General features: G+C 43.5%; 2 protein-coding genes across 7 annotated transcripts in view; one reads left to right on the top strand and one right to left on the bottom strand.

Moving 5' to 3' along the window:
- Positions 1 to 1,874: 1,874 nt before the first annotated feature.
- Positions 1,875 to 17,161, bottom strand: p2rx1 (purinergic receptor P2X, ligand-gated ion channel, 1). Of its 6 annotated transcripts, none has more exons than XM_008299260.1 (14): positions 16,867 to 17,161; positions 12,973 to 13,117; positions 9,933 to 10,004; positions 9,540 to 9,609; positions 8,253 to 8,340; positions 8,015 to 8,095; positions 6,384 to 6,525; positions 6,132 to 6,277; positions 3,437 to 3,527; positions 3,281 to 3,346; positions 3,105 to 3,200; positions 2,679 to 2,768; positions 2,482 to 2,526; positions 1,875 to 2,388 (listed from the first exon to the last, which is right to left on the bottom strand). In XM_008299260.1, exons 1-14 carry the CDS (start codon positions 17,001 to 17,003, stop codon positions 2,383 to 2,385), a joined length of 1,275 nt encoding a protein of 424 aa, XP_008297482.1. In that variant the 5' UTR covers positions 17,004 to 17,161; the 3' UTR covers positions 1,875 to 2,382. The 6 variants fall into 6 exon arrangements, with proteins under 6 accessions (XP_008297482.1, XP_008297484.1, XP_008297483.1 ...); XM_008299262.1 differs by having other exon boundaries at positions 9,552 to 9,609; XM_008299261.1 differs by having other exon boundaries at positions 2,491 to 2,526; positions 16,867 to 17,160.
- A 6,849-nt stretch (positions 17,162 to 24,010) lies between these two features.
- Positions 24,011 to 25,079, top strand: part of dhx33 (DEAH (Asp-Glu-Ala-His) box polypeptide 33) — a 10,721-nt gene continuing 9,652 nt past the window's right edge. The window contains exons 1-2 of the mRNA XM_008299258.1: positions 24,011 to 24,344; positions 24,586 to 24,746. Of these exons, the coding sequence (XP_008297480.1) occupies positions 24,134 to 24,344; positions 24,586 to 24,746 (372 nt within the window). The 5' untranslated portion in view covers positions 24,011 to 24,133. The remainder of the gene's footprint in view (positions 24,345 to 24,585; positions 24,747 to 25,079) is intronic.

Here is a 25,079-nt window from a genome sequence, read left to right as displayed (position 1 = left end):
TAGATTTTACTGCTGAAAAGATGCTACAACACTGTAAAAAACCCATTTTTTGAGTGCAGGATAAGATAGAAGAGACAACCTTGTGTTTGGATGATCACTAGCTGCCATTAAAAAAATAATCCGTTAGATATAGAGCAGCTGCTTTATACTTTATTTGCTTCCTGTCCAACACTCAGCAGACACCCGATTACCGTTTACAGTATAATTCCTGTATTAAGGCATACAAGGAACAGCTCTTTTCCTGATCCTTAGTCCAGTTAGTCCACACAGGCCGCATCTCTTTCTGCCTACAGAGATTTTCCCTTTAAATTTTTGCCAATTTTTACTAAATGTCTTCTTTTGTTTTGTACCTGTAATCCCTGAACGTTCAGGCGGTTCTACAGCACACAATAAATTCATAGCTCTGTGGCCACCTGTAAATGCAGCATCCTTCATACATCCCAGTGCTAAGTGGCAAATCTATGATCCCCTCCATGCACAGTAAAGGTTTAAGTGTACTGAACTGTGCAGATAGAGGTTCGCTCTCCCCCCGGCTTCATGTTGCTGCTGCAGAGAAACACAGGAGGGAAATCGATAGGTGCAGTTTCCACAGGGAGTGATGGGCCGGGCCGATGTTATCATGATTTCAGGTCTTAGTAATATCCAGAGGAGGAGGGCTGAGGGAGAGCGTGTACATAGTATGAAGTGAGGGATCAGTGCTGTCACGTGACCGTCCTGGCGTGTGCTGCGTCGAAGGTGCCTGCCGTCTCCGTGTTTGCGTCTCGTGTCGTCTCGTGGATTTCTCTGAATGTAGTCGCGCGCCCGTGTCCAGCCGCTAAAACAGAAAGCATGGCACATCCCTATGGAATGCAGTTGTTACCATGTAAATATGTACCAATATATATATATAATGAGCTATTTTTTGCATGCTTTTTGTACACCTAAACATAATCAATGACAATAAAACAAACAAAAAAAACCATGGATTCTTTTGGGGGTTTTTTTCTCTCTTCAGTTTTATGGGGCTGCAGCAGTTGGTAGCACTGTTGCCTCGCAGCAAGAAGGTCGCCGGTTCGGGTCCCGGTGGGGGCACCGGAATCTTTCTGCGTGGAGTCTCCATGTTCTCCCCGTGCAGCGTGGGTTCTCTCCGGGTTCTCCGGCTTCCTCCCACAAGGTCCAAGAACATGCCGAGGTTAATTGGTGATTCTAAATTGTCCGTAGGTTTGAATGTGAGTGTGCTTGGTTGTCTGTCTCTAAGTGTAGCCCTGTGATAGACTGGTTACCTGTCCAGGTGAACCTGCCTTCGCCCTGAGTCAGCTGGGATAGACTCCAGCCCCCCCATGACCTTAGTGAGGATTAAGCTGTGTAGAGATTTGTTCACCAACAGCATTACAGCACAACAGTCTTCAGTATTTCAGCTTTGGCCCGAGAGCGAATATTCTTCCCAACAGAAAACAGCAAAAGACCTTGTCCCCGTTTTTCAAAGCAGAATGGAAAGTGGTGATTCTTTTTAGAGTAAGCAGCATAAATTTCATCCCAGTGAAGATGCTTTATATTTGTCTGGCTTAGTAAACAGTCATTTATTTGTAGATTTAAAACAAAGGGATCAGTTACTAAGGTACTAGTTTTGCTAAAACTTCCTGCAGCTAAACTGGAGAAAAAACAGTTTGGTCATGAATGAACAAAGATTAAATTGTTGAAGGGAAATGTGAAGAAGTGGTCTATTGATGATGAAACCTTTTCTCTCATGCCGTGACAGATTGTTCTTCCTCACCAGCTTTACTATGAGGTGTGCCTGCAGGGAATAGAAGGGACGCGTGGATTGAATCTGCATCCTGAGTCGAGGTTTAATCAGCCAGAATCGTTTTGAATGCAAAAATGGAAATCCACAAACGTTGCTGTACAAGTTTTTATTTCATCGAGTTCCACTGTTGATCACAAGGTGCACACGGAGGGATGAATCACTCACATCCGTCCACGTTTCAGGTGTGAGATAGTGAGATAAACGGACGATCCATGCACACACACACACACAGCAGCACCGAAGAAGTGCCAGAAATTCTTCTTTCACCCGATAGACGGTTAAAGAGGTGGAGGTTACACCCAAAAAGTATGAACAAAAGCAAACCGAGCTACACCCAACAAAAAAAAAAAAAAGAAGAAGTAGACATACAGCTCACTGGGCTGTCTGTGGCTCTACACAGAGTCACAGTCGCTCAGGACGACTTTAAGAGTGGGAGGATGTTGTTGGCAGACGATGCTGCTGGAGATCAGACACAAACACAATGTCATTTATGTCCTTTTCCCGTCTCAGGAGTCCATTTAGAGTGTGTGTGTGCGTTTTCTTGCAGAGTTCCAGCGCAGAACACCTTCCAAAGCAGCACTGGCTTGTTTGCTCCCAGGTCACTTCTGCACGGGAACAGATAAACAAACACATCAGGCATGACAACAAATGGCAGCCCATAGGCTCCAGTGCTCCACAACAACAGATGAGTAGCTTACTTTAGATACCTCAGTCTCTGTGCTACCTGCCTCTGAATCGGGATCCTGTGGGAGAGAAGTCAGAGCCACAGGATAGCAGCCATTTAGACCTCCGAGATAATGAGCAGCACAACTCTCCTCATCATGACATGACAGAAAGAATAAAAAAAAAATGAAGAAGAATCTGCACTCTTGTCCACACTTCGTCATGCACTCACGTTGGACTGGGCAGTGCCTTGGGCTTGTCTTGCATTTGCTTCGAGGGTGTAATAGACGCTTGTGTCTAAACCGAGCGACTCGCTGTCCTGCTGTAAATACAAAACGTCCTGCCTGGTTCAGTTAAAGAGGGAAGCTGTCTGGGTGGGATAGGCGCAGATTTCATCTTTTATCAGATTTACCGGCTGCACTGTGCTGAGCTTGTAGGGCTCTGAGGTCAACACAGCAATAATCTGGTGGCTACTGTGTGCTGCTGGGGTTTCTAGCTAGTGTGTGGTATTGAAACACATTTAACAGGTGTTCAGGGAAAGAATTACACCTCTGAGTGCTGCCTGTTGTGTCTGTGTGGACTGCTGCGTGCCTCTCTGCTGCCATCTTGTGTGCAAACTGAACAATATATTTTCAGTGAGTAGACTGAACGAGCTTACCTGCGCGTGTGTGTCTGTGTATTTGAATTTCATGTTCTTGTAAAATTCTCTTTTTGGTAGCAAATAGAGCAGCACCAAGTCACACACTACGGTGGCCTGGAAGAGGAAAACAAACAGAATCAGATTAGTTATGTGTGATTGTTCCGTAGACTTATTTAACTCCGACGACGACGTACCACTCCAAAGATTCCCACTCCGGAGCCTATTGCCGTCAGTGTTGGGATGATGTCAAATTTCCGCGCCTGTGAGGGACACAGTGACACAAAACTCCCTGTGATTATCTCTCAAGTGAGGAATCCGCATAAATACAACTTATGAGACGTGTTACGTACCAGCGATTGCACGATGATATCAAACCTGATGCCAAACACTTTGAGAAGGGTTCTTTTCTGAGTTCCGTTCTCCATGTAATGCTTTGCGTACCTGCAAGCAGCAAGAGGAGTTATCACAGTATGTTAGGTGGAACATAAAGGAACGTGAGCCTGAACCCTTGACAGTGAAGGGATCTGGTGGCTCTGTTATTCTGTAGGGGGGCAGGGTTTAGGTCAGGGGTGGGCAATCCTGGTCCTCGAGGGCCACAATCCCGCATGTTTTAGATGTTTCCCTTCTTCCAACACACCTGATTCAAATGATCGGGATCATCATCAAGCTCTGCAGAAGCCTGATAACGATCCTGATCCTGTGTTGGAAGAAGGAAACATCTATGCAGGATTGTGGACCTCGAGGACCAGGATTGCCCACCCTTGGTTTAGGTCCACTTCAGTGTGACTCCATCTGATCTTTATCAACAGGTGATGGTTGTGTTTGAACAGTGGAGGGACACATGAAGTAGGACTTTTTTCTGGTAGATTAATCATAGCTTGAGTTCCTTGAAGACGTTTCATCCAAGAGGCTTCATCAGCTCTGACTGACTAGTTGGGAGTTCCAGATACTTCTATCCTTAAGGAGCCATTAACACCTGAGTTTTAATCGGGGGTTTGTTGCTCCTCCCCCTCGTTATGTGAGTAACAACCTCCAATTGAAACCAAAACTCAGCACCTGCTAATGGCTCCTTAAGGATATCTGGAACTCCCAACTAGTCAGTCAGAGCTGATGAAGCCTCTTGGATGAGAGGTGGAACGTCTTCTCTGATCTCAAGTAAGTCCAGTTGCTACTGTTAATCTACCAGAACAATCACAATGACCTGGATGGCTGAGAATCTTCACAGACATTAAGTAGGACATTTTAGCACCAAACACTTCATTTCTTGCATTCTTGTCGATTTTCATGCAGCCGTTTATCTGTGCGTATCCGTATCGTTGCATCTTTGAGTAACGCTGCAGCGGTTTTTGAAAATAAAAGTGCTTCTTTCATGTTTTTTCACATAATCAGAAAAGCCCATCGGCCATCTGTGTTTTGTTCATAACAAAATTAAGGAATTGTAAAGATGGTGTTCGTCCCTCCAGTGGAGTTCAGACACCTGATAAGGAGCACTTAGAGCTGTTTTGTCTGCACCCTACTAAACTGCTTTATGTTGGTTTTTCCTTTAATTTGTCACCGGCTTGTGTTTGTCGAAGCATTTGGTAAATTTTGACCAATTTATTATCTCCTCGTGCTTCTCTTCTTCTAAATACAAAATAAATGAAAGGTTTCATTCCCTTTTCTTATTAGAGAATAATTGTTCTAATTTATTATTACTATGGACGGCTACCCATACAGTGACTGTATAATCAGCGCCCCCCTAAAGCCAATTAGCGCTGGTTAAATAACAGCTACAGCTGAGAGTGAACTGGGAGAGCAGACTGGAGCAGAGCAGTCAACAGCATGAAACAGCAGTAGGAGACAAATCTCAGGGCGCCACATTGAGCCGTTTTACTGAGAGCAAGCAAACATCATAACTTCAGGCGGTCTGCGAGCTCAACGGGCCCGAGGCCGAGCAATATCAGGAGCAAACAGCGAGTCCAGTCCAGCCCGTGGAAATTAGCAGCAGTAAATACTGGGTTTAGTGACAGTATATCAACATGGAAACAGGAATACCCGTCAGCTGCTTGTGTTCATCGGGCAAGGAATGTGGATTCTGTTTTTGTTTGTTTTACTAGGAATAGAGAAAATATGGGATATCATTATGTCAGATGAGAAGACAGTGACATATTTTGTCTTGCTTAGAGATGAGCTTTGCATGAAGAGTGTAAACCAGCCCCCCAGAGGTAACGAAATCCATCTACAGGTTCCTCTAAGGCTCACTAATTAACTCCAACAGATACACCTTGTGGCCACATTTACATCCGGACGTGTACATCCCAGTGAGGTATGGTGTCTACGTGGGCTATTTTCAGTGTCGTTTCACTACCTTATCTTGGTTCGGCTCGCCACTGGCGCTGGAATTATTTTTTTTCTCAGCAGTCTAGACTTACTGAGCTTCCATCATTTAATGTTGCAGATTTTTTTCTTGTAGCTCTCATATCAACGAAATAAAATTACATTTGTCCATAACTCTCACCATAAAATTCCTGCAGTACAGCTTTTATTGTGTTGTAATTGTGTAGGCAAACGATATCGGTTTGCAGAAGTTTACTCTATTACTTCAGCATGAAGGAAGCTTGATTACCAAACTCTAGTTCCGCTTGTTCTGGTGATGCATCAACACATTGCTGCAGTGAAAGTTCATGAGTGGATTAAACAACAGTCCATCTCTGCACCCATTACTCTTGTTTAAATGACTCATATGTTAATATCAATGCAATGATATGATAATTAATGCATCACCAGAACAAGTGGAACTGCAGTTTGGTAATCAAGCTTCTTGCAAATTTGTAAATGCGGAAGTAATAATATTATGAAGACAGAGCAAAGTTCTGCAAACCAATATCGTTTGCCTACACAATTACAAAACAAAACCAAAAAAAAATAAAAACAGTACTGCAGGCGGTGACAGATATGTACAAACATAATAATATCTAGTATTTTTTTTCCTTGATGTGAAAGCTAAAAGAAAAAATCTGCATGTAATGATGGCAGTGAGTCCTCCAGTGCAGCCTGTTCACACACCTGAAGTTGTAGCCCACGGACGCTCTGGCTTTGTCCGTCTCGTCAGGGTTTCCATAGAGACCGTGGAAGTTGTACTGTGGTTTGCAGTGTTTCACATCCACGTCCAGGTTGCATGTCCAGTCAACTACGATACCAATGGCCCCTCCCTGACAAAAGACAACAATACAAAAACAACGTGAGGTTAAACAGAATCTGCTTATTCACTCGTGGACTGTTCTCACCCACAGCGAGGACGCGACGCTGCACACTCACCACTTTGGCTATTGTTTCAAAGCTGAAGCCGGACAGCTTGACTATGTCTCCCAGTCTGAATATGGGACACAGTGGAGCCTTCTTTGGATCGTGAAGGCATTTGCCGATGTAGTCGGCATCGATGCCCTCCACCAGGTTGCTCCTGAAAACACGTCAGAAAACACAGTCCAGGATCACATAGTAACAGATAGTATGTGTGTTTACTGGCATGTAAGGCACCGAGGATTCTGGGATTAACTGTAGTTACAGGCCTCTAAAAGTATTTCTCCTTTATCCTTCATCTTTTGCATTTATGAGGTGGGTTTAAATGTTTGTGAGTGACAGGAGCCCACAGGTTGTTGTGTGTGTGCATGTGTGCTTCATTGTTTTTAGGAATAACATCAGTTTAAACCCCTCATTTGGGAAAACGTGAATGAAAATTGAAGTTTATTTCAACCTCGTGTATTTCCTCTTAATGCAGCTGCTCCATGAGTCGTGCACACTTTGCACTCTTCACCTCTTATGGAGAGACTCAGGGAAACGAAGGATCAAACGAAACAGCCTGTGAACAGTGTTCAGTGGCGCAATTTAGCTCGAACTTCCTGCAGCTTACTAAAAAAAAAAAAGAAGCAATTTTTCACTTTCAGTCTGACTAAAAGGAAACACAGAAATTGTCTTCCTGGAACAACAGACATTTTGTTAACTGCATTAGTGATCTGCATCTGGTAACACTTGCCGGTTGACATAATCACAACCATATTCATCTGCAGATGGCAATTTGTTTCCATGTGTGAGGCTGACTTTCGCTGTGGAGATGGAGGCGGAAAGATGGCAGGAAGTGATCCTGTGTTCGCTGCTCTGCTGTTGAATGAGGAGGAAAACTGCTGCAGCTCAGAGTGGGATGTGTTGATGACAGACTTGTCGTCCTAGACACGTTCTTTAACTTCTCCAAGGTCAACCAAGAGCAGCCAGACTGAATGTTAAACTCTCTATACAGTCGATAATACAGCTAATATAGTTAGAAAAATATCTGTTCCAGGTGACTAATTTCTTTGCCTCTGGTCAGACTGAAAGCAAACTTTTGAAATGATTCATGCAAAAAAAAAACCTGAAACTCTGTTTCCCTGAGTCTCTACAAGATGAAGAGTTAGCATGGCCGCAGTCGCCACATTAAAGGTAAATACCAGGTTTAAATAAACCAGAATTCTCTTTTAAAAACTTGGTATCACAGTCTTTTGTTGTTGTTGTTTTATAAAGGCAGACTTGTAAGATTTTTATATTTTTTTAAGTAAAAATCTTTGCAGCAGAAATCAAGAATTTTAATATGGCTCCAATTTTAAAAATCCGGGCTCCTGCATTCCCACATTGCACATCAGGAAAATATTCTGAGATTATCGCTGTCCTCATCTTTAAAACTTCCCACAGAAATCAAGAAAACACCAAGTTTTTCAGTCAAACATTGGAAATCTAACTCAACCTTTGATGACATTTTCAGGATAAATTGACGTTCCTGAAGACGATTAATAGAGTCCCTTTAAAAATTTTTGAGAAGTTTTGTTTAGATTAGTCTAGATTATTTATATATGTTTTATTTTCAGTTGTAGTATCTGCAGGTGTATATTTAATGCGACATGAATGCGGTCCATCATCACCTTGTGACGCCAAATAAGGGGAAAGTTACAGAATTTTTGATGAACAGCGTGTAGTTCTCTGCAGACATCAGCAGAGGAGGACTGGAACAGAGGAGAGAAGAGAATCAGATGTTGTGGCCATATGTTGCTGCATGGTATTCGTCATGGACGGACTATCATGCGATCCAAAAAAAACCCAATTCAATCATCACAAGTCGGCTTCAGATCGCAGAATGAATACTTCGGCGCGTCCACGTACTCTGGGATGTCGTGATCATCCTCGACCGGACACCAGGCCAACACCTCACAGGTCTTAGTGGATTCCACACAGACTCCGGTCATTTGTCCTTGAAACAGAAACGTGCAACAGTTCGTCTTTAGAGACACAACTTCAAAGCAAAGAAAGACTGTATTTGGAGCAGCAGTGAAAAACAGGACAAGAGGGAGGACGTAAGCGTTAACATTGACGCAATTTCTCTGCCTCCACTTCTCTTATCTCGAATTAGCATCAACGGCAGTAAGCAAGATATAAAAGTGAAGCAAAGCAGAATCTGAAATAGCTGTTTCCTTTATCTCGCCCTGATCCTAACGTATCATTTCTCTGCATGTGATTAGCTCTGCCTCTATCAGCCGCTCTCATCGAGTGCCGGATGAGTTCACCGACAGCTCCAGCAGGCGTTTGGCCGCTCGGCTTCAGTCTCTGACCTCCTGCTGGAGAGCCCACCAGTGCGTCTGGCTGCAGGGACGCCCTCCACATGTTTACTTGTCCACAAGTGCAGAGACAGAACGTCGCCTCTGTAGGGACGCCGGCACCTCAAGGTGGATTTAACTGGTGTGGAACAGACAGATGTAAAGCTCTGACTAGCGCTGGTCTTATCGGAGTCGATGTGGGGCGCAGAGGACTTGAAAGGCTCAGAGTTTAACCCTGGGACAGATGGACGACTATAAATTTATGTAACTGCTCTTTGAACTCGCCACTGTATAATTTTTGGACCTATTAAAAGAAGCTCGTGTCTTGACTGTCGTTTGTTTTTAATGCCTCTGTTTCTATGTCGGCTCACATGCATGAGAGTTATAGCAACATCTGTGCTTATACATACATACATACATGTGACTGCTTGCTCAAGGCGAGGTTTCCCTGCTTGCTTCAGTGACTAATAAGCCATGATACAAACACGCTCACCAAATGTTTGGTTGCTAAGACTTAGGCTGTTGATCCGAATCCATTTTTCACACGGCGCTGGATGAGAGCAGTCCGCAAGATACATCTAAATGTTTACCTTAGCCGTGGTGAGTCAGACCTGCTGCCTTTCGCATTCGACTGCGTGAGGGCGAAATTATAACGCCTCTCCAGAGCCGCGGCCCATTTTGCAAATACACAACCTGTTGTGGTCCTTCTGCCTCCCTCGGGGCATCACGAAGGGCATTTGGCAAACCAGAGCGAGATAACAAGAAGCCAAAGATCTGGACCGATCTGAGTTGGGGCACAGACGGTCACTCAGTGAGGACAGCTGAGGTCGCACACTGTCAGGCCGTCATCATTTACCATGTCCCGTACGTTTGAAACTCCCTCCTTCACAGTCGGCGTTTGACTTGCAGTTGTGCTTGCCTTTGAGCTGTTGTAAACAAGAGACTGGGGTCAGTGTGGGAGCAAAGACTGTGGAATGTGAAGAAATGAGGAAAACAACGTGAGCAAAGCAACAGGTTTTGCATTCATGGTGACATTCTGCAGCGATGTTTCTGTCACAGCGGCCTTAAGAAGAAAACGTTTTCTGCCGTGCAACAGCTACACAATTACCCAATTACACAAACAGCCTTGGAATGAGACGCAATTTCCGTTTCGTTTGACTATTTATGGCAGTGTATAAGTCAGAGGGAGAAGGAGAAAACAGAGAGAAACTGAGGGAAAGGGAACCCAAACAGAGCCGTGTTCACATACCTCTGGACACGTTCCCATCTTCTGACCCTCTGTTATGATGTAGTTGGTCATCACTACAAAAGAGGAGTCTCCCTGAAGTTTTAGATTAGAAGAAGGAGTGTGTTACAGTCTTTCACTCGCATGTATTTGCTCTATAAAATCACACAATAAATGATGCAGCAGCTGTTACGCAACTGCTCGGCCTAACTGTAGGCAGACTGTCAGACGTTACTCAGCTGTAGCCCCGCTGGTGAGCCTGCTGATACGGCAAACAGCCCTAAATAGAAACTTTAATTTCCCAGAAAGTCCCATGTTGTTTCATTCTTGATCAGTTTTTTTAGCTAAAGGACAGAGCTAAACTTTTTTTTTTTTGAAAGACTTGTCACGGAAAAGGAGGCTCAGTTGTTCCCCGCTGCGGGAGCCACTCCAGTTGAGCATCTTTTGGGGGAGCAGCAGAGTACCTGCTCCAGGGTCGGTGCTTCTGAGTGGCCTTTAAAAACCGCCGTGTAGAGCTTGATGCAAACTGATTGAACTCAAGGTTTTTCCGTCCTCTCAACGTCCTTGATCTCATCTTAAACTTTGCCATCAACACATAAAATAAGTCATATCTGCTAACATAACGAACCCTCCTTCATTCTATTTCCTACATACTCACAGAAGTGGAGTTTCGTCCTGTACTTATGATTTAACTTACTTCTGAGCTAACTGGTTGAAATGGTCAGACCCGAGGCTGAAAAGGGTCGATCACTGGGCCTCATTCACGCCACCTTGTGCTTCCCCCAAGTTCCTGCTGTGGAAAAAGCACTCTCATGCTTGTATTACCTAAAACCAGGGCACAGCTAGCTTAGCTTAGCATAAAGACTGGAGAGTTGGAGGAACATCTAGCCCAGGCCAGTCCAAAATTAGTTAAATCTGCCTACCCTTGCACCATTAGCAGAAAGTCAACGACCGTGTTGATTCGCCTCAAACATCTCATGTACCAACTCTACAGATATAAGAGCTAGCTAACAACATATTGACCCCAGGTGTCTTTCCACTGCAGAAGTTGTGGGCAGGTGTGAGGTGGCACAAATGTTTACAGGATCAGCCCCCTAAAAAGTCCCCCCCATTGGGGTGTAGGATCCATTGGGTTAATTCAGACACAATAATGACAAAATAATTTGTGCAACAGCTCCTGCCATGGAATCAGTTTCATGTCTGTGGTGAGACTGACTTCTCATTTCACTGTAACAGGAGCTGGAGCAAAGTGGGAAGTAGTTACAGAGCCACAGCATTCACATGGGGAGGAGGTCAGGGTGGAGGGGCGGGTGGACAAACCACAGAATTTTAACACAGGATACCGCAGTTCATTTAGTGTGTCAGACTGTCACTTTTAATCATGACTGTTCCAACTTTTTTACCTGCCTGTTTATTATTGTAAGCATCACAACAAAGACTGCCCTCCCCCTCACCCCCCCAACATGTTAAGGCGGATGGCTGACCTCCCTGAACCTGGTCCTGCTGGAGGTTTTTTCCTGTTAGAATTAGTTTTTTCTTTCTTCCCACTGTCACTGTTTGCTCAAAGGATTTGTTAGGCTTCCTTCTATAATATAACATTTCCTGATCTTCATCTTACAATACAAAGTGCACTAAGATGACTTGTGTTGAGAATTGCCGCTAATAACAAATTAAACACAACTGAATGGACTTGAAATTAAAATTTTAACACAAACCCTGATCTTTCCCCAAAATCAACCAAGTAGTTTTGGCCTAAACCTAACCAAACAGCAGTATGATGCTCCTATAGGTCATATTCATAGTTAAAGGGACCTATATGATTGATATGATTGTTCAGACTGGAGGACTTGCAGCTGTGGCGGTGTGCAGTTATGCAAGAGTTTAATTGACGTCAGTATGCATTTTCATTGGCTCTATGCAATGACGCAACACCTTAGATTTGCGTTGTGTCTGAACACACAGTCGGAGGTGGATTTTGTTATCTTTGATCAGTGCCAAGATATTCGTTCTACCTTGTTTCCAGTCTTTAAGCTGCGCCGACCAGCTGCTTGATGTTTGCTGTAGTTTCACATTGAGAGAACAACTTCTCATTTAGCCCAATTAAAAAAAGCAAATGAGCATATTTTCTAAAATGTCCAATTTTTCTTTAACAAACTATTCATATAATCACTGCTTTTGTTTTCGTCCAAGGGCATTTTCTTGATGTAAGATGGCATTGTTGGCTTAAAAACAAGCTACCAACCGCTGAGCCTCAGGTCCATCGTGACGTTAGGTGTGACCTGCGTGAAACCTCTCTTCAGATGCATTAAAGTGATGAACCCAGGGAATAATCTCACAAAGAGGTGGATTCCAGAATAAAGCAGATACCTTCTCGATCAAAGTACGTGATAAAGAAAAGTATCCTTTTAATGTCAATGGTCGGGTTTACGACTCTAAACCATGTGCTGAGCCCACTGTGAATCGAAAGAGAAGGACACACCCACGCCTCAAAGCAAACAGGACAATCATCATTGTGTCTTCTCTGTGCCTTTCCCACAGATAGCAGGACTCGGCAGCATTTTAGGCAAACAAAGAAGCGTATTTGAACCAAGTGTCCCTTTTGGTCGGCTGTTTGCTTAGCTCTTGCACGCAAGGACTTTTGGAAAGTACGGAGACACCTCCATGTTGACAAAACCAGATTACCCTCAGAGTCAACTTCATGAACCCTCGGTAGCTGTCAGCGTGTCTCTACTTCCTTGTCATTGATTGGATCTGGCATAAAAATCCATCCAGCACGCAGGTTTTTATGATGTTTCAAACTTTGTCATGATCTGACCGGTGACTATTTTTCTTCGGGGAGCGAAGAGTTTTGACGTTTCTCGTCTGACTCAGCCTGACGTTTATTCTCTTTGACAGTTTGATTCATAGACTGTCAATGTCGACTTCGTGACACCTGACTCTGACCCAGATTCACTATACAATCCGGCGGTCTTTGACTCGTATCATATGCAAAGTTAATTCTCGGCCCATGAGGAGAGCACATATTTCGGATGTTCAGAAAGGCTTCAGCCAACCAGCCACTGACCTGAGGAGGGAAGACGTAGTCGGCCACATCCCAGACTCTCTCGCTTCCGCTCACGTTGGTGTAGCCCACGCCTTTCATTTTAGTGAAGACGGAGCTGACTGCCGTGTCCGTGGACTGGTAGCCTTTCTCGTAGATGAAAACCCACCTGCGCAAGACACAGAAAGCGGCCTGTCAGTCCTGTCAGCACCTCAGACTCCCACTCAAACATCCGATCCCCACGGGCAAGGGCATGCATATGGGTGATGCTGACATGACATTCTACACGTCCAGCAGCAAGCCCAGCAGGGACACAAGCGATTGTGTGGCCGTGCGATGTCACCACGGTTCTGCTTGTCCTTTTTCACCGCCGTTCGGACACATCTGACATATTGAATCTCAGAGCGCCGACATTTAGCAGCTTCAGAATACGTTAGAGTCATGAGAGGAGGCTGCAGCAAAACTGTTAAGAAAGTGAAAGCAGCTCAAGTAGAGAGTAAATCATATGCTTTATCACAGTGGTGATCAGTCGGGGGGTACAGCGCTGATTGCTGCCTGGGAACCGTAATGAAAGTTTCCAAGCTGATAGCGCAGACAGTGTTTTTGAAGAATCTGAATGTCATATTAAAATGCCAGCCAGAAGGATTTTGTGATAATCTGTTGTGGAAATTCATTCCCTTAAGTAAGTCTCTTATAGAGTGTGTCCGTTTGTGCTACTTATAAATATTGTACAGTTGATTCCACTACATTTATTTGACAGTTACAGTCACTAGATCGGGTTCAGATTAGGATTTTTACAGCCCATTGCCAACGATTAAACCAGTGGTTCCCAGTCTTTTTGGCTTGTTGCCAGTTAGGGCACTTGTTTTCACTCCAAACTGTCCACATGGTTTCATTTAAATGACCAATTAAGACTTAAAGATGAGAAAAAAAATCAGTAATTTAATAAGTACAAATAACTGAGCTAAAATGTACAATACAGTTACTTATACATCACTGCTTTAACATCTAATAATGTCATTTATAAAAGTATATATTACTCACAAGGGCACATTTGATCTACTTTCATGTATGTTAACTGTCTTGACAGAATACTAAGAGCTCATTTGCAGTCTAGTGCACCATCACCCACTATGACCTCAATAAAAAAACATAAAGTAGAGTTAAAGTCTCTTTCTGGTTTTTGATTAAACCACTAAAAACTCAATTCTGTGTAAAAATGTTGCATATTTAAGAGATTTTTCCTGCCTTAACATGGCCTAAACATAGCTGATGGTTCTTGGGGTTTGTTAAAAGTCTAAATCTGTCATCAGCACACTGTAGTTTCAAAGTTAAGATGCTCAGCCATGGCAACGACTACTAATGCCTGTCATAATTATATGACTTGGACATGTTGGTTAGGTTAAAAAACTGATTTTAACCTGAGGATGTCTTTAGCTATGTGTTATGAGTGCTGAAACATAACCATAAAAAATGTCTTTAACATCTTTTTGACAACTGAAAAAAGCCGAATTTATAGCAGAGCTGTTATTTGGATAGCATCACATTGTTCAGGTGTTCTTAGCAAAGCGACCAGTGGTTGTATATTTGCATATTAACTGGGTTTTTTTGTAAAGGAACTCAGTGCTTCTTCCACCATTTATGATAATATACAGAAATCCAGAGCACAACTTCTGCTTCACTAAATACACCAACTGATAAATATTCCAGGTTCGTCCTGATGAAAAATGCAGTTTTATTAAGTTGACAAAGTGAAGCCTGAGTCCTTTGTCACATGAAAGGATTCCCATATGGCCAAAAAGCTTCGCACTCGGGGTGCAGCACTTTTCTGCAGCGCGACGCTTCTCATTGTGTTGCACAAATTGTGTGTGTGTGTTTAGCCAGGAGGTATGGCCAGCAGCTGGTGTGTACTGACGAGATACTGTATGTACACACACTCACACACACACGCTGTTGAACATGCAGAGTTATTTTATATAGGGTGTGAAAAGCAATTACAGCCTGGCAGGACGCCTACAGGAGAGCGTGCGTTGCAGCACATGTTCATTTGTCTGTGGACAATGAAAGCCCCTCACAGCAACAGACCGATGACACATCTTTCGAACTGCAGAGTGAAATAAGGTGTGCACAAAAGCCACGTTCCCCACTGTCGAGGCAAATCAAATTATATAAGTTCGGGCTTACATTGATGTGGAAATGAAGAAAAAAAAATAGAGCGCATTAATGGAATAAGGAAACCGATGAGCGTGGAAATAATGGAAGGATCTTCCAAAACAGCAGTCTAAGTGAGATCTGTATCTGCTGCGACAGAAGGAGAGCGGCGAGGCAGCGACGAGGCTTCTTGATGTGCACGAGGCTTTTTTCTTCCAGCACACTGTGGGGCTGAGATTAGTCTTCGTTCGTGAGAAATTAAAAATAAAAAAAAAGAAGAAACAATCAACCTCGGAGCGAAGCTAAGAAAGCAAACAGTGGATCGACATTGTTGTCAACTTCAAGGTGACAAAGAATGAGATAATTAAAAGAAAAAAAAAAGTCATTATTGTTTGCTGAAGCTGCTGTTCTCGATTAATTAGTCCTTGTTTGTGGACTTTAATGATTGATGCTTTATATTTCCAGAACCTTTCATGTGGGATTTATTCGTGAGAGGTTTATGTAAAGCACTGAGGAGCGGCTGCCCGAGGGCGCCTCATTTTTCTTATGAGGATAAAGCTGAGATAATGAAATCTAACCGCAAAACAGTGGCCCAGAGCAACATTGTCTTGCTGCTTGAAATCACATGCTGTGTGGCCAATCTGAGGTCAAAACGAGCATGAAAGTGAACGCTCCTGACAAGACGGCCGGTTGGCTGCTTCACCGCCGAGCGTCAGGGAGACACGGGCTGACTTGTGCTCCGACCTGTCTGCCTCCTGCCTCGGTCCTGAGGAGGAAGAATCTGGACAGCTTCATAATCACATCTCCTCTCATGCACGTCAGCGCCCGGCCTTAACGTGGCCTGATGGCTGCAAAGAGCCAGGTGACGAATTCAAGGAGGCAGAGGAGAGATCATGTCATGCGTGAAGAACCTGGATGCTGTGAATCTTGTTTGTTTGCACAGCAGAAACTAAAACCACCTTCAGAACTTAAAGATAACTTTTTCAAATCGTGGAGACTGATGAGCTCCAACACCAGCATCTCCAGATCAGCTCCCTAAACGTGTCCGTCTCTCTTTCGTTTTTGGTCGGCACCCAGCAGAAGGTAACACCATCCCTGAGCCGTTTGGCAGGGGATTGGCCAGCAGTTGATTGTTATCTGTGCTAGCATGTGCCTCAGCGCGTTCATCACATGCAGCTCCTCAGGTTCTGCCGCTCGGAGGGGCAGGAAGAGAAATCACACTCACACACTTGCGTAAACACCCCTACTCATGACGAATTCCAGCTTCGCAGAAACCGAGATGCTTAGCTGTCAAGTGGCGTGAGATGATGAAGATAGAGAGAGAGAGAGAAAAAAAAACAGGCTTTACAGTGAATTTCCAGTGAAAGTCTTCCAGCATGTCAAAGCAGGTGTGTGCAGGTAGTGATTGACTTCGTAAGGCAACAAGCATGCTGGTGTTTTTTGTCTCAACTTGAACAAACACTGATGACCTCGTCCCTCCTGCTATCACTTCATTTTCCTGTTTGCTGTGTCAACAGGACCTGGCAAGTTACAGTATGTGTGTGTGTGACCTATGATGGCCGGATTATAATCCTCCTTTTGTTTCGTTTCAGCAATTTCATCCTCGTTGCTCAAAAATTAAGAACCAGCCCAAACCAGACACAAAAAACTTGCAGGGTCACTCTGAAAAGGTCGTTCCAAACAAGCTGAAACATGCACAACAATGCAGACTCTCAAACCTGCCTCTCACACCTCTGGGCGATTTAAAAAAGAACATGTGGGTCTTACCCAATGATGTAAGCCAGGACCCCCAGCTGGATGAGCCGACACACCACTCCCACCCTCCTGTTCCTCACCAGCACCTGGCGCGGGGTCTCGTACTCGAAGAAGAAGTCAGAGAGGGCATTGGTGATTTGGTTCTTCATGTTCTCTCAGCGGCCGACCCACAGACAGGAGGGTCTCTCTCTTGTCACCCCGCTTGCATATAAAAAAATAAAACCCTTCTTCCCCTCCTGGTCGCCTCGTTCCTCACTGGTGGTGGCGGCGAGGGTCCTCTGCCTCCTCTCATAAGTAATGTCTGACACGCTTCATGAGAAGTCCTGAAGTGCAGGACTTCCTCCCTCCCTCCCTCCCACACTGCTCTCTCTCTCTCTCTCTCTCTCTCTCTCTCTCTCTCTCTCTCGCTCTCTCTCTACACAGGGTCTCTCTCTCTCCTTCTTCCTCCCGTCGGCCTCATTCCTGCATCTCCTGGCTTCTCATTGCATCTTGCAATCACGCTAAATAAGCAGAAAGACATTTGTGTGGAATTCAGCAACTTGGTTTGCAAAGTTTGGAGCAACTCAACAGCTGCCACACAAGCACCGGACCTCCTCCTCCTCCTCTCTGTGTGCAATCAGACCTTATCGTCTCCACTGACACTCTCTTCCTGCATGCACGGCGGAGATAGAAGGCAACATAAGCTCAACACAAACACACTGCGCCTATTCCAGCCTGTTTGCCTACATTCATGTCACCATTTGTCAGACGTTAAGCCGTCTTATGTTTTATCATCAGTCTGTGTGTGGGGGGGAAACGCAGACAACAGTTCAGTCTCAACCCGCTCAACAATCCACTCTCTCTCTCTCTCTGCTCTCGTACGCTGTGAGGTGCTTTGCATTTTAATCTGCAAAGTGGCAAACGCTCTGTTTTAAAAGTGAACTGCTTTGTTTCGGTATAAATTAGGTGGAATATTAGGAACATTACATTCCCATCGGATCAATGCTTCTCTCACGTGGTGCTGCAGAGATTAATAAATGGAACGTCTTATTTTGGAATTATGATTAAAATCTATCTATCTCAAATCTAGATCTAGTTAAAGCCTATTCCAAGAGACATCTGCATATATGTTTTGCTGCAAAATGGCCGTGCCTATAATTTAGTGGGATTGCAAGGATTTGGCGGGATTGTAAGGATTTTACAAGGATTGTATATAAAAAAAGACAATCTAAATAATAACCTAAATGCTCTGGTAGGAACAATGTAATGAGCGCCAAGCGGCACACATATGGAAACAAATTAGGGTCAAAAGTGTTGCAGCTGAAGGTGTGAAATCATTTTGTATGAGTGTGTAAAATGTGTTGATGACATGATTTCAGTTCATTTGATCCACACTCAGAGTTAATATTTGGATTTGGTAGGTTTATTATATATAATTTTGTAGGATATTAACCTTCATTTTTAAAGCAGTCAGGAAATTTGGATGTGTAATATTATAGGTTCTAAACCATCACATTTCTGTTACTCAGATATATTTTATATAATATTGTACCGTCTTTATCTATATAAACTTCTTATGTCAATTCTAAACACCTCCTTTCTTCTACGAGGACACACTTTTTCCAACAGCTGTTGTTTTAAACTTATAAATAAATATCATGGTGACTTGACAAATGTCTTAAAGTGTAGAAATATCTCTACAAACAGATCTGATTTTAAATCATAGAATCTGTGGGTGTGCAAGACATCTTTGGAGCAAATTTAAAAAGATTTGCACAAATATTTTCCAGTGTGTGAGTGCATAAACAACAACAACAACAATGATAATAACAATAATAATAATAACTTGTATTTGTAATTCACTTTTCATTTCAACAAAATATCAAAGTGCAACATTAAAGATTTAAAAGGATAAAAACAAAACAAACAGGTAAAATAAAATAAAAAATGAGATTTGCACAGAGGTGTGCAGTTACACATCTGTCTGATTGTGGGTGACAAAAGTTCACACGGAACTCAGTTACTTGTGTGAATCCCAAGTTGTGAATAAAATCTACAAGTACAACTACTTTCCTCCCACGTTCTGATGCTTCCTCCTGAATAGCCAGTGAGCTGCTTCTGAAGGGACACTGGGAAATAAACCTTTAGGAGTAGGTCTGTGTACGAAATAGTCCTCTTGCACACTTGTCCACTATCCACTTCGATGCCCTCAACAACAGCAAACATTAAAATACTGCTAGCTGTTTGCAGGAACGAGTGCACATGTAATGGGGTTTTTTTTGTTCCTTTGTTTGAGGATGAACATCAAAATGTGGACAGCAACATAAAACAGTGGACAGTTAATAATGCAAACAGGGACTGATTTCGTGAGTTGTCTAACAGGACGTACTAAACAACTAAATTGTTTTCCCAATAATGGTTTGCATTTGTGATCTCCACTAGAGTTGGCAGGAGGTGGACTTCAGAGAACAGAATATGTTTTATTCTCCTCTCTGTAAATAGCTTCAGGCAAGAAGGCTCTTTGGTTGGGTTTAGCGAGAGAAGACTGCCTTTATGCATTAAGCCAGTTCATAGTCTGCCCCTGACCTCTAAGTCCCCCTTCAGGCTTTGATTAAAGCCCCAAAAACAAAACAATAGGTCACATATTTAGAAGCTTTTTTTCTCCCATGAAAGTCATACCGTGTTGCCTTTAAATAGCTCAGATGTAACTCTACACTGTTGTTCCCTCAGATCTTTGAAGCTTCTCTCTTGCAGCTCTGGCACACCAGCTCACCTGCAACTCTGCTCTGTAAGAGCGACACAATGTCAGTTTGGAAAACTGGAATAATCCAGCCATGCACGTTTGAACCAGACACAGATTCTGGGGAAGAGAAATGATACAGAAAACGCCACCCTGCAGGTTTCCAGGACTTGTTCTTCGGGTTTGTTACATATGAGACCCTGGAAGACTCAATCTGTGTTTTCAATCCTGTCATCAGTACGCTGCAGATTTAAGGTGGAAACGCTCAGCCGTGGCGTTGACCGCTTCTTGAACTCATGATGTATGTTCTAGCATATAAAAAAAAGCACTATATGGACATGTTAAGGTATAACACCATGTGGTCTGAGTGCCAGAGCATAACGAAACAGTTTAATGAAGCTGGTGTAGTCATCGATGACAGTTATGTGGGAATGTGTCCTCATTCCCTTCAACGTACAGAATTTGCTGTTGCGGTTTATACAGAGTTATAAATTCTAGGAACAGTCCAGTTGAGGCAGGTGGGAATGTCGCTGGTCATTAATTAAACAAGGCAAATTAAAAATTTGGACCTCTACATTAAAAGTTAAAAGATCACCGAAGTCTTTCGGATTCATCCTCCCGGGATCATGAACGTCTGCACAAACTTTAATTAAAATCCATCAAACAGGTGTTGAGAAATCTCAGTCTGGGCCAAAACGGAGCAGAATTTCCTTTCCTGTCAATCACTTCTATTCATGATGGGACAAGACTGAGCAGCTAAAAAACAAACATCAGATTTGCATACAGAGCTTTTTAGTGTAGCTTCGGTTTGAGGTCGATGTGAAGAAAACAAAAACAGATAACTCCATTTTTGTAGATGATATCAATCAAACTGAAGCTGAGTGAATCTGACTCAGTAGAAATGACAAAAACAGAGACAACTTAAATTTGATTGATGTTGTCTCCGGTAGATGATGGAAAAGTGGGTTTCCTGAAGGTTTTTATAGATGGAGTTATCTGTTTTTGCAAATGAACCCTTGGTGTTGTCAGTGTATTTGATGGCAGTAATCACGTCAGACAGAGATTCGCTTAATTTAGTCGCTGGTGGCCTCAGTGGGGAGACGTTAAAGCGACAGGTCATCTACGGCTGCCTCTGGAGGATGTCTAACCTGTAAAACAGCAAAGCTCACTGAGGCTACAGCAGCAAGAAGAGCCGCATCTGTTTGAAAAGGAACATAATGACAGGTCCACCACTTCAACCTCATGTGAGCGAGAAGTTGAAAAGAATTTGTTGCGCAACCTCTCGCGTGTTGCTTCACAAACCATTGTTTGCTAAGAGCATGTCGGTGCTTGAAGCGTTTCCTTAAGTTTCAGCAATGCAAAGCCTTTCAAAGTGAAAGCGCGTCTCCAAAGTCACACCACGGCGGTGCGTCAGAGTGTGTTGACATACATTCACAGTGAGCTGTTGGAGGAGACGTCGTCCCTCCCGGTGTCTCTGGATGTAAATGCTGTTGTTTACATCCGACCTGTTGACACGCTGACCGGGGGCGGGAGAGGTGTCTATACTAACATGTCTGTTAAACCGATTCACATCATTTCACTGCCAAAATAGCTCAGATCTGCTATAGAACTCAAGAGCCTAAACTGTTTATGGTATGCTGAAGTGTCACAACATGAGTGAGCCACTGACTTCCTGTCGATTTAAATATTTTTACTTCAGCGGTCCGCTATCACTGCCTATCTGTAGGCTTATTGGAAACAAACAGTAAACAGAGCATTTGAAACAGACAACCTCCTAAAGCTGATTTACACTCTGTGTGTTGGTGAGGTCGAGTCGCCACGTCTCCTTCTCGCTGCTGCATCAAACATCTGCAGCACAGTCACGGATTCAAAGGTGTCATTTACATCAGAAGCACTTTTTGAAATGGACGGCTTTGTCACTGTCACTTTTTTAAGGCATGATTTTTAAAAAAATAAAAATTGCATGAAGAAATGTAGGGCTGCAAGGTGGATCTGTGGTTAGCATCGTTGCCTCGCAGCTAGAAGGTCGGCGGTTGAGGATACCCAAGATCTTTCTGCGTGGAGTCTCCATGTTCTCCCCATGCAGCGTGGGTTCTCTCCGGGTTCTCCGGCTTCCTCCCACGCAGTCTAAAAACATGTTGAGGTTAATTGGTGATTCTAAATTGTCCGTAGGTGTGAATGTGAGTGTGCTTGGTTGTCTGCCTCTAAGTGTAGCCCTGTGATCGAGAGCAGCATTGCACAGCAGCACCACCCTGGTGTTTTGCTGGTGTTTTTGATATGATCAATTACAGCTTTTCCATGTTGCACCAGCATAGCATAAACTACATTCATTCTTCTCGGATCCACAGAAAGCAAGTTGTGGTGATATTTATTTGCAATGTTTAAAGGAATATGGAGTCAAGTGTTATCTTCAGGGTGGACACGGTCAAAACAACAACCTAAATGATCTATCCAGTGAAACATTATGATAACCAGAACTAACCAACCAAACTACAATCAATGGCTTGATTGACTAAAGCGGCTCTCCACCTCTATGAATACAAAGCTACAGAAACAGAGGCTGGATACAAGTGGAGGTGAGACAGATGGGCAGCGCCATCTTGGCTCCCAGGTTCTCCCGTCAGCGCTCCAGAGCCAATCACCTGCAGGCCATCAGCTGGTTCACCAGTCACAGGCTGGCACCGGGACGCTCCAATTTGCATCTCACACCTGGCATCCATCCACTGTTTCGTATGGCGAGAGAACACGAAATGAACATAACAGGATCCGACAGCAGCGGTAACATGCTGTGACAAAATGTCCGCTGTGAAAAATGTCCACACATCCAAGCTTCTGGCTGATGATGAGCGTCACATCACTCAAGGTTCCAACACCGAGCTGCGAGCGGACAGTTGGCCGTTTCATTTTCTCCCTGACCAATCTTCTCCAAGTAGAAAAAGCTCCACTGTAACTTCAAATTAAATATAACGATGGTGCTTTTGTGTGCTTTTCTGGTCTAGGATGCTCCTGGTTGGACTGAAATACATTCTTTGACAAAGCTTTAAAGATGAAAACTAAACAAATGTCTGCATAAAACATAAACACATCCCATGATGTGTTTTGTGTTTTTGCTTTAGTTGGTTGTTCGACTTGTTTGAATTTCAATTTTCCATAGAAAGTTCTGGTGAAAACAAATGTGTTACCTGGTTAACATGTGCATAAGGTGTTTTTTATATGCTGGTAGACAGATCATGAGTGAAATCAGCAGTCAACGCCATGGCTGAGCATTTTTACGTTGACACCGCAGTGGACCAATGACAGTCTCGAAAACACAGATTCAGACTTTCTCAGTTTTGTATGTAACAAACCAAAGGAACCGATCCTGTCATCATGTGAGGTGGAGCTTTCAGTATCTGTATTCTTCGTCAGAGTTGGTTTCTGGTTTGAACATGTATGACTGAATCATTCCAACTTGTCATCGAGTCATTTTGCAGTATTTAAACAGAGCCATGGGTGAGCTGATGTTCTTGAGCTGCAGGGAGTGGGGAGGGGAGAGGCAGGGATGTTAGATATCTGCACATTCTAGAGGAAACATCAGGTGTAGAGTTACATTTTTATCATTTTAAGGCAAAAAGGGACAATTTTCATGGAAAAACAACTTCTAAATGTGTAATTGAAATACAGATAGATGGGTTTTTCAGAGCTAAATCAGCTACAGAGAGGGACCTTAACACACTGTGTAAATTTATAAACTAAGCAAGTTATCATGCTGCAATCAAAGGCTGACACTGAAAGATTTTTCACAAACGACTAAGCTTTTATTTTTTATTTTGTTTTTTTTTTAAAATAATGGTTCTACTGTACATCTGTGCTCTATGTTTAGAATGAATGTGACAGTGCTTTCATAGTACATAGAACACAATAATGCCTTAATATGAACAACACTACAGGAAGTATTGGGAGGAAACATAATAAAGAAATGTAGGGAAGAAGAGGAAAAAAAAACTAAAATAATGTTGTAAACCAGCTTAAATCAGAATAGAGATTAAACTGCCTGCATCTGTGATTGACAGTCAGTGCGGACTAACATGTTAAACTGGGAATTTAGATGTGAGGGAGCTTGAATAACGGTAAAAGTCAACATGTTCATATGTTAACAGCTTTTATTTTACATCTTTAAATTTATAACAAATACAAAACACAATAACATGGATTTGATGGAACAAGCAACATTTTGCAATATAAAACATAATGCACAATATAGTTTAGCAACTGAGGGGAGAAAAAATGATGAATTGTAACTTATAAAGTGGAAAAGGAGCAGCCTGTACCAGTGTAGCTCCTCTGGCTGCACCTGACAGTCTGAACTCTGGGAAGTAGTCAAGCTGATGATGACGTCAAACGCCTGCGCCGGACCTGACCACGTGGGGACGTTTTTGCAGAGGTAGCAAAACATCCGCAGTGACGCTCGCCTGTCCGTCGGTGAGCATGAAAAAACTTTCTTTTCTTTCTTTTTGACAGTAAAGAACCGCAAGAACAAAGCCGCAGAGCTTTGACCATCTCAGTCCCTTCTTCCAGACCATGCCCCACGACCCCGACCCTCCTCCGGCTAAAAAATTCAAGCCGGGCTCAGTGTTTTTCCGCCTCGATAAGAATAAACCTGGAATGCTGCTGCCTAGAAAGGGGAATGCAACCACTCCGATAGAAGTCCAGAGGAAACAGCTGCCCATCTACCAGGCCAAACCCCAGCTGCTGAACCAACTGAGACAGCTTCACAACGCTATTCTGATCGGTACAGGCTACACTTAGCTCCCACTGCTACACCATTAGCTGCTCATTTTAAAGGGAAACTCCACTTTGAAATTCACACTTTTACTTCATGAGTCTGTTTTGAATGACAGCTACAGTAGGCTCACACGTTTTCCAGAACAAATAAGTGAGCTGTGTCACTCATAGGTGAAGAGCTTGTTCACAAACTGTCATTCCTTGTCTTCTGATAACACTCTGTTTATTACTTCTCTGTCATTCATCAGGGGAGACCGGCTCTGGGAAGACCACTCAGATCCCTCAGTATCTGTACGAGGCCGGCATCGGGCGACAGGGTGTGATTGCCATCACTCAGCCCCGTAGAGTTGCTGCGATCTCACTGGCAGGACGGGTGGCAGAAGAGAAGAGGACTCAACTCGGAAAGCTGGTATTGACAGTACATGGGTTTCTGCATAGTGTTTTCTTTCAAGGTCCCACTTTGTGGCCCGTCTGTGTGCAAATTAATGAAAGTCTCACATGTCCCCAGAATGTGTCTTTTAACTTCTCAGCTCAAAATACTGCAAAGATGGTTCACGTCACCATGACTCTGTAGCCCACAGTTATAGTCCTGCTCTGGATGAGTTGCTTCAGTGTCTGTAGATCTGGAAATCAGTGAGCTGCTGCTGTCCATGTGCCTTTCAGTTGGCTTGGCAGCTCACACAGATGTGAATGAGTGTGTGAGACCCTGACTTTCTATTGTTTGTAACTTCCTGTCTGAGCG

This window comes from Stegastes partitus, unplaced genomic scaffold (assembly GCF_000690725.1).
Source record: "Stegastes partitus isolate 25-593 unplaced genomic scaffold, Stegastes_partitus-1.0.2 Scaffold1397, whole genome shotgun sequence".
NCBI lineage: Eukaryota > Metazoa > Chordata > Actinopteri > Pomacentridae > Stegastes > Stegastes partitus.
Note: the sequence above shows the minus strand (reverse complement) of the source record. Positions and strands in the feature narration are given on the sequence as shown.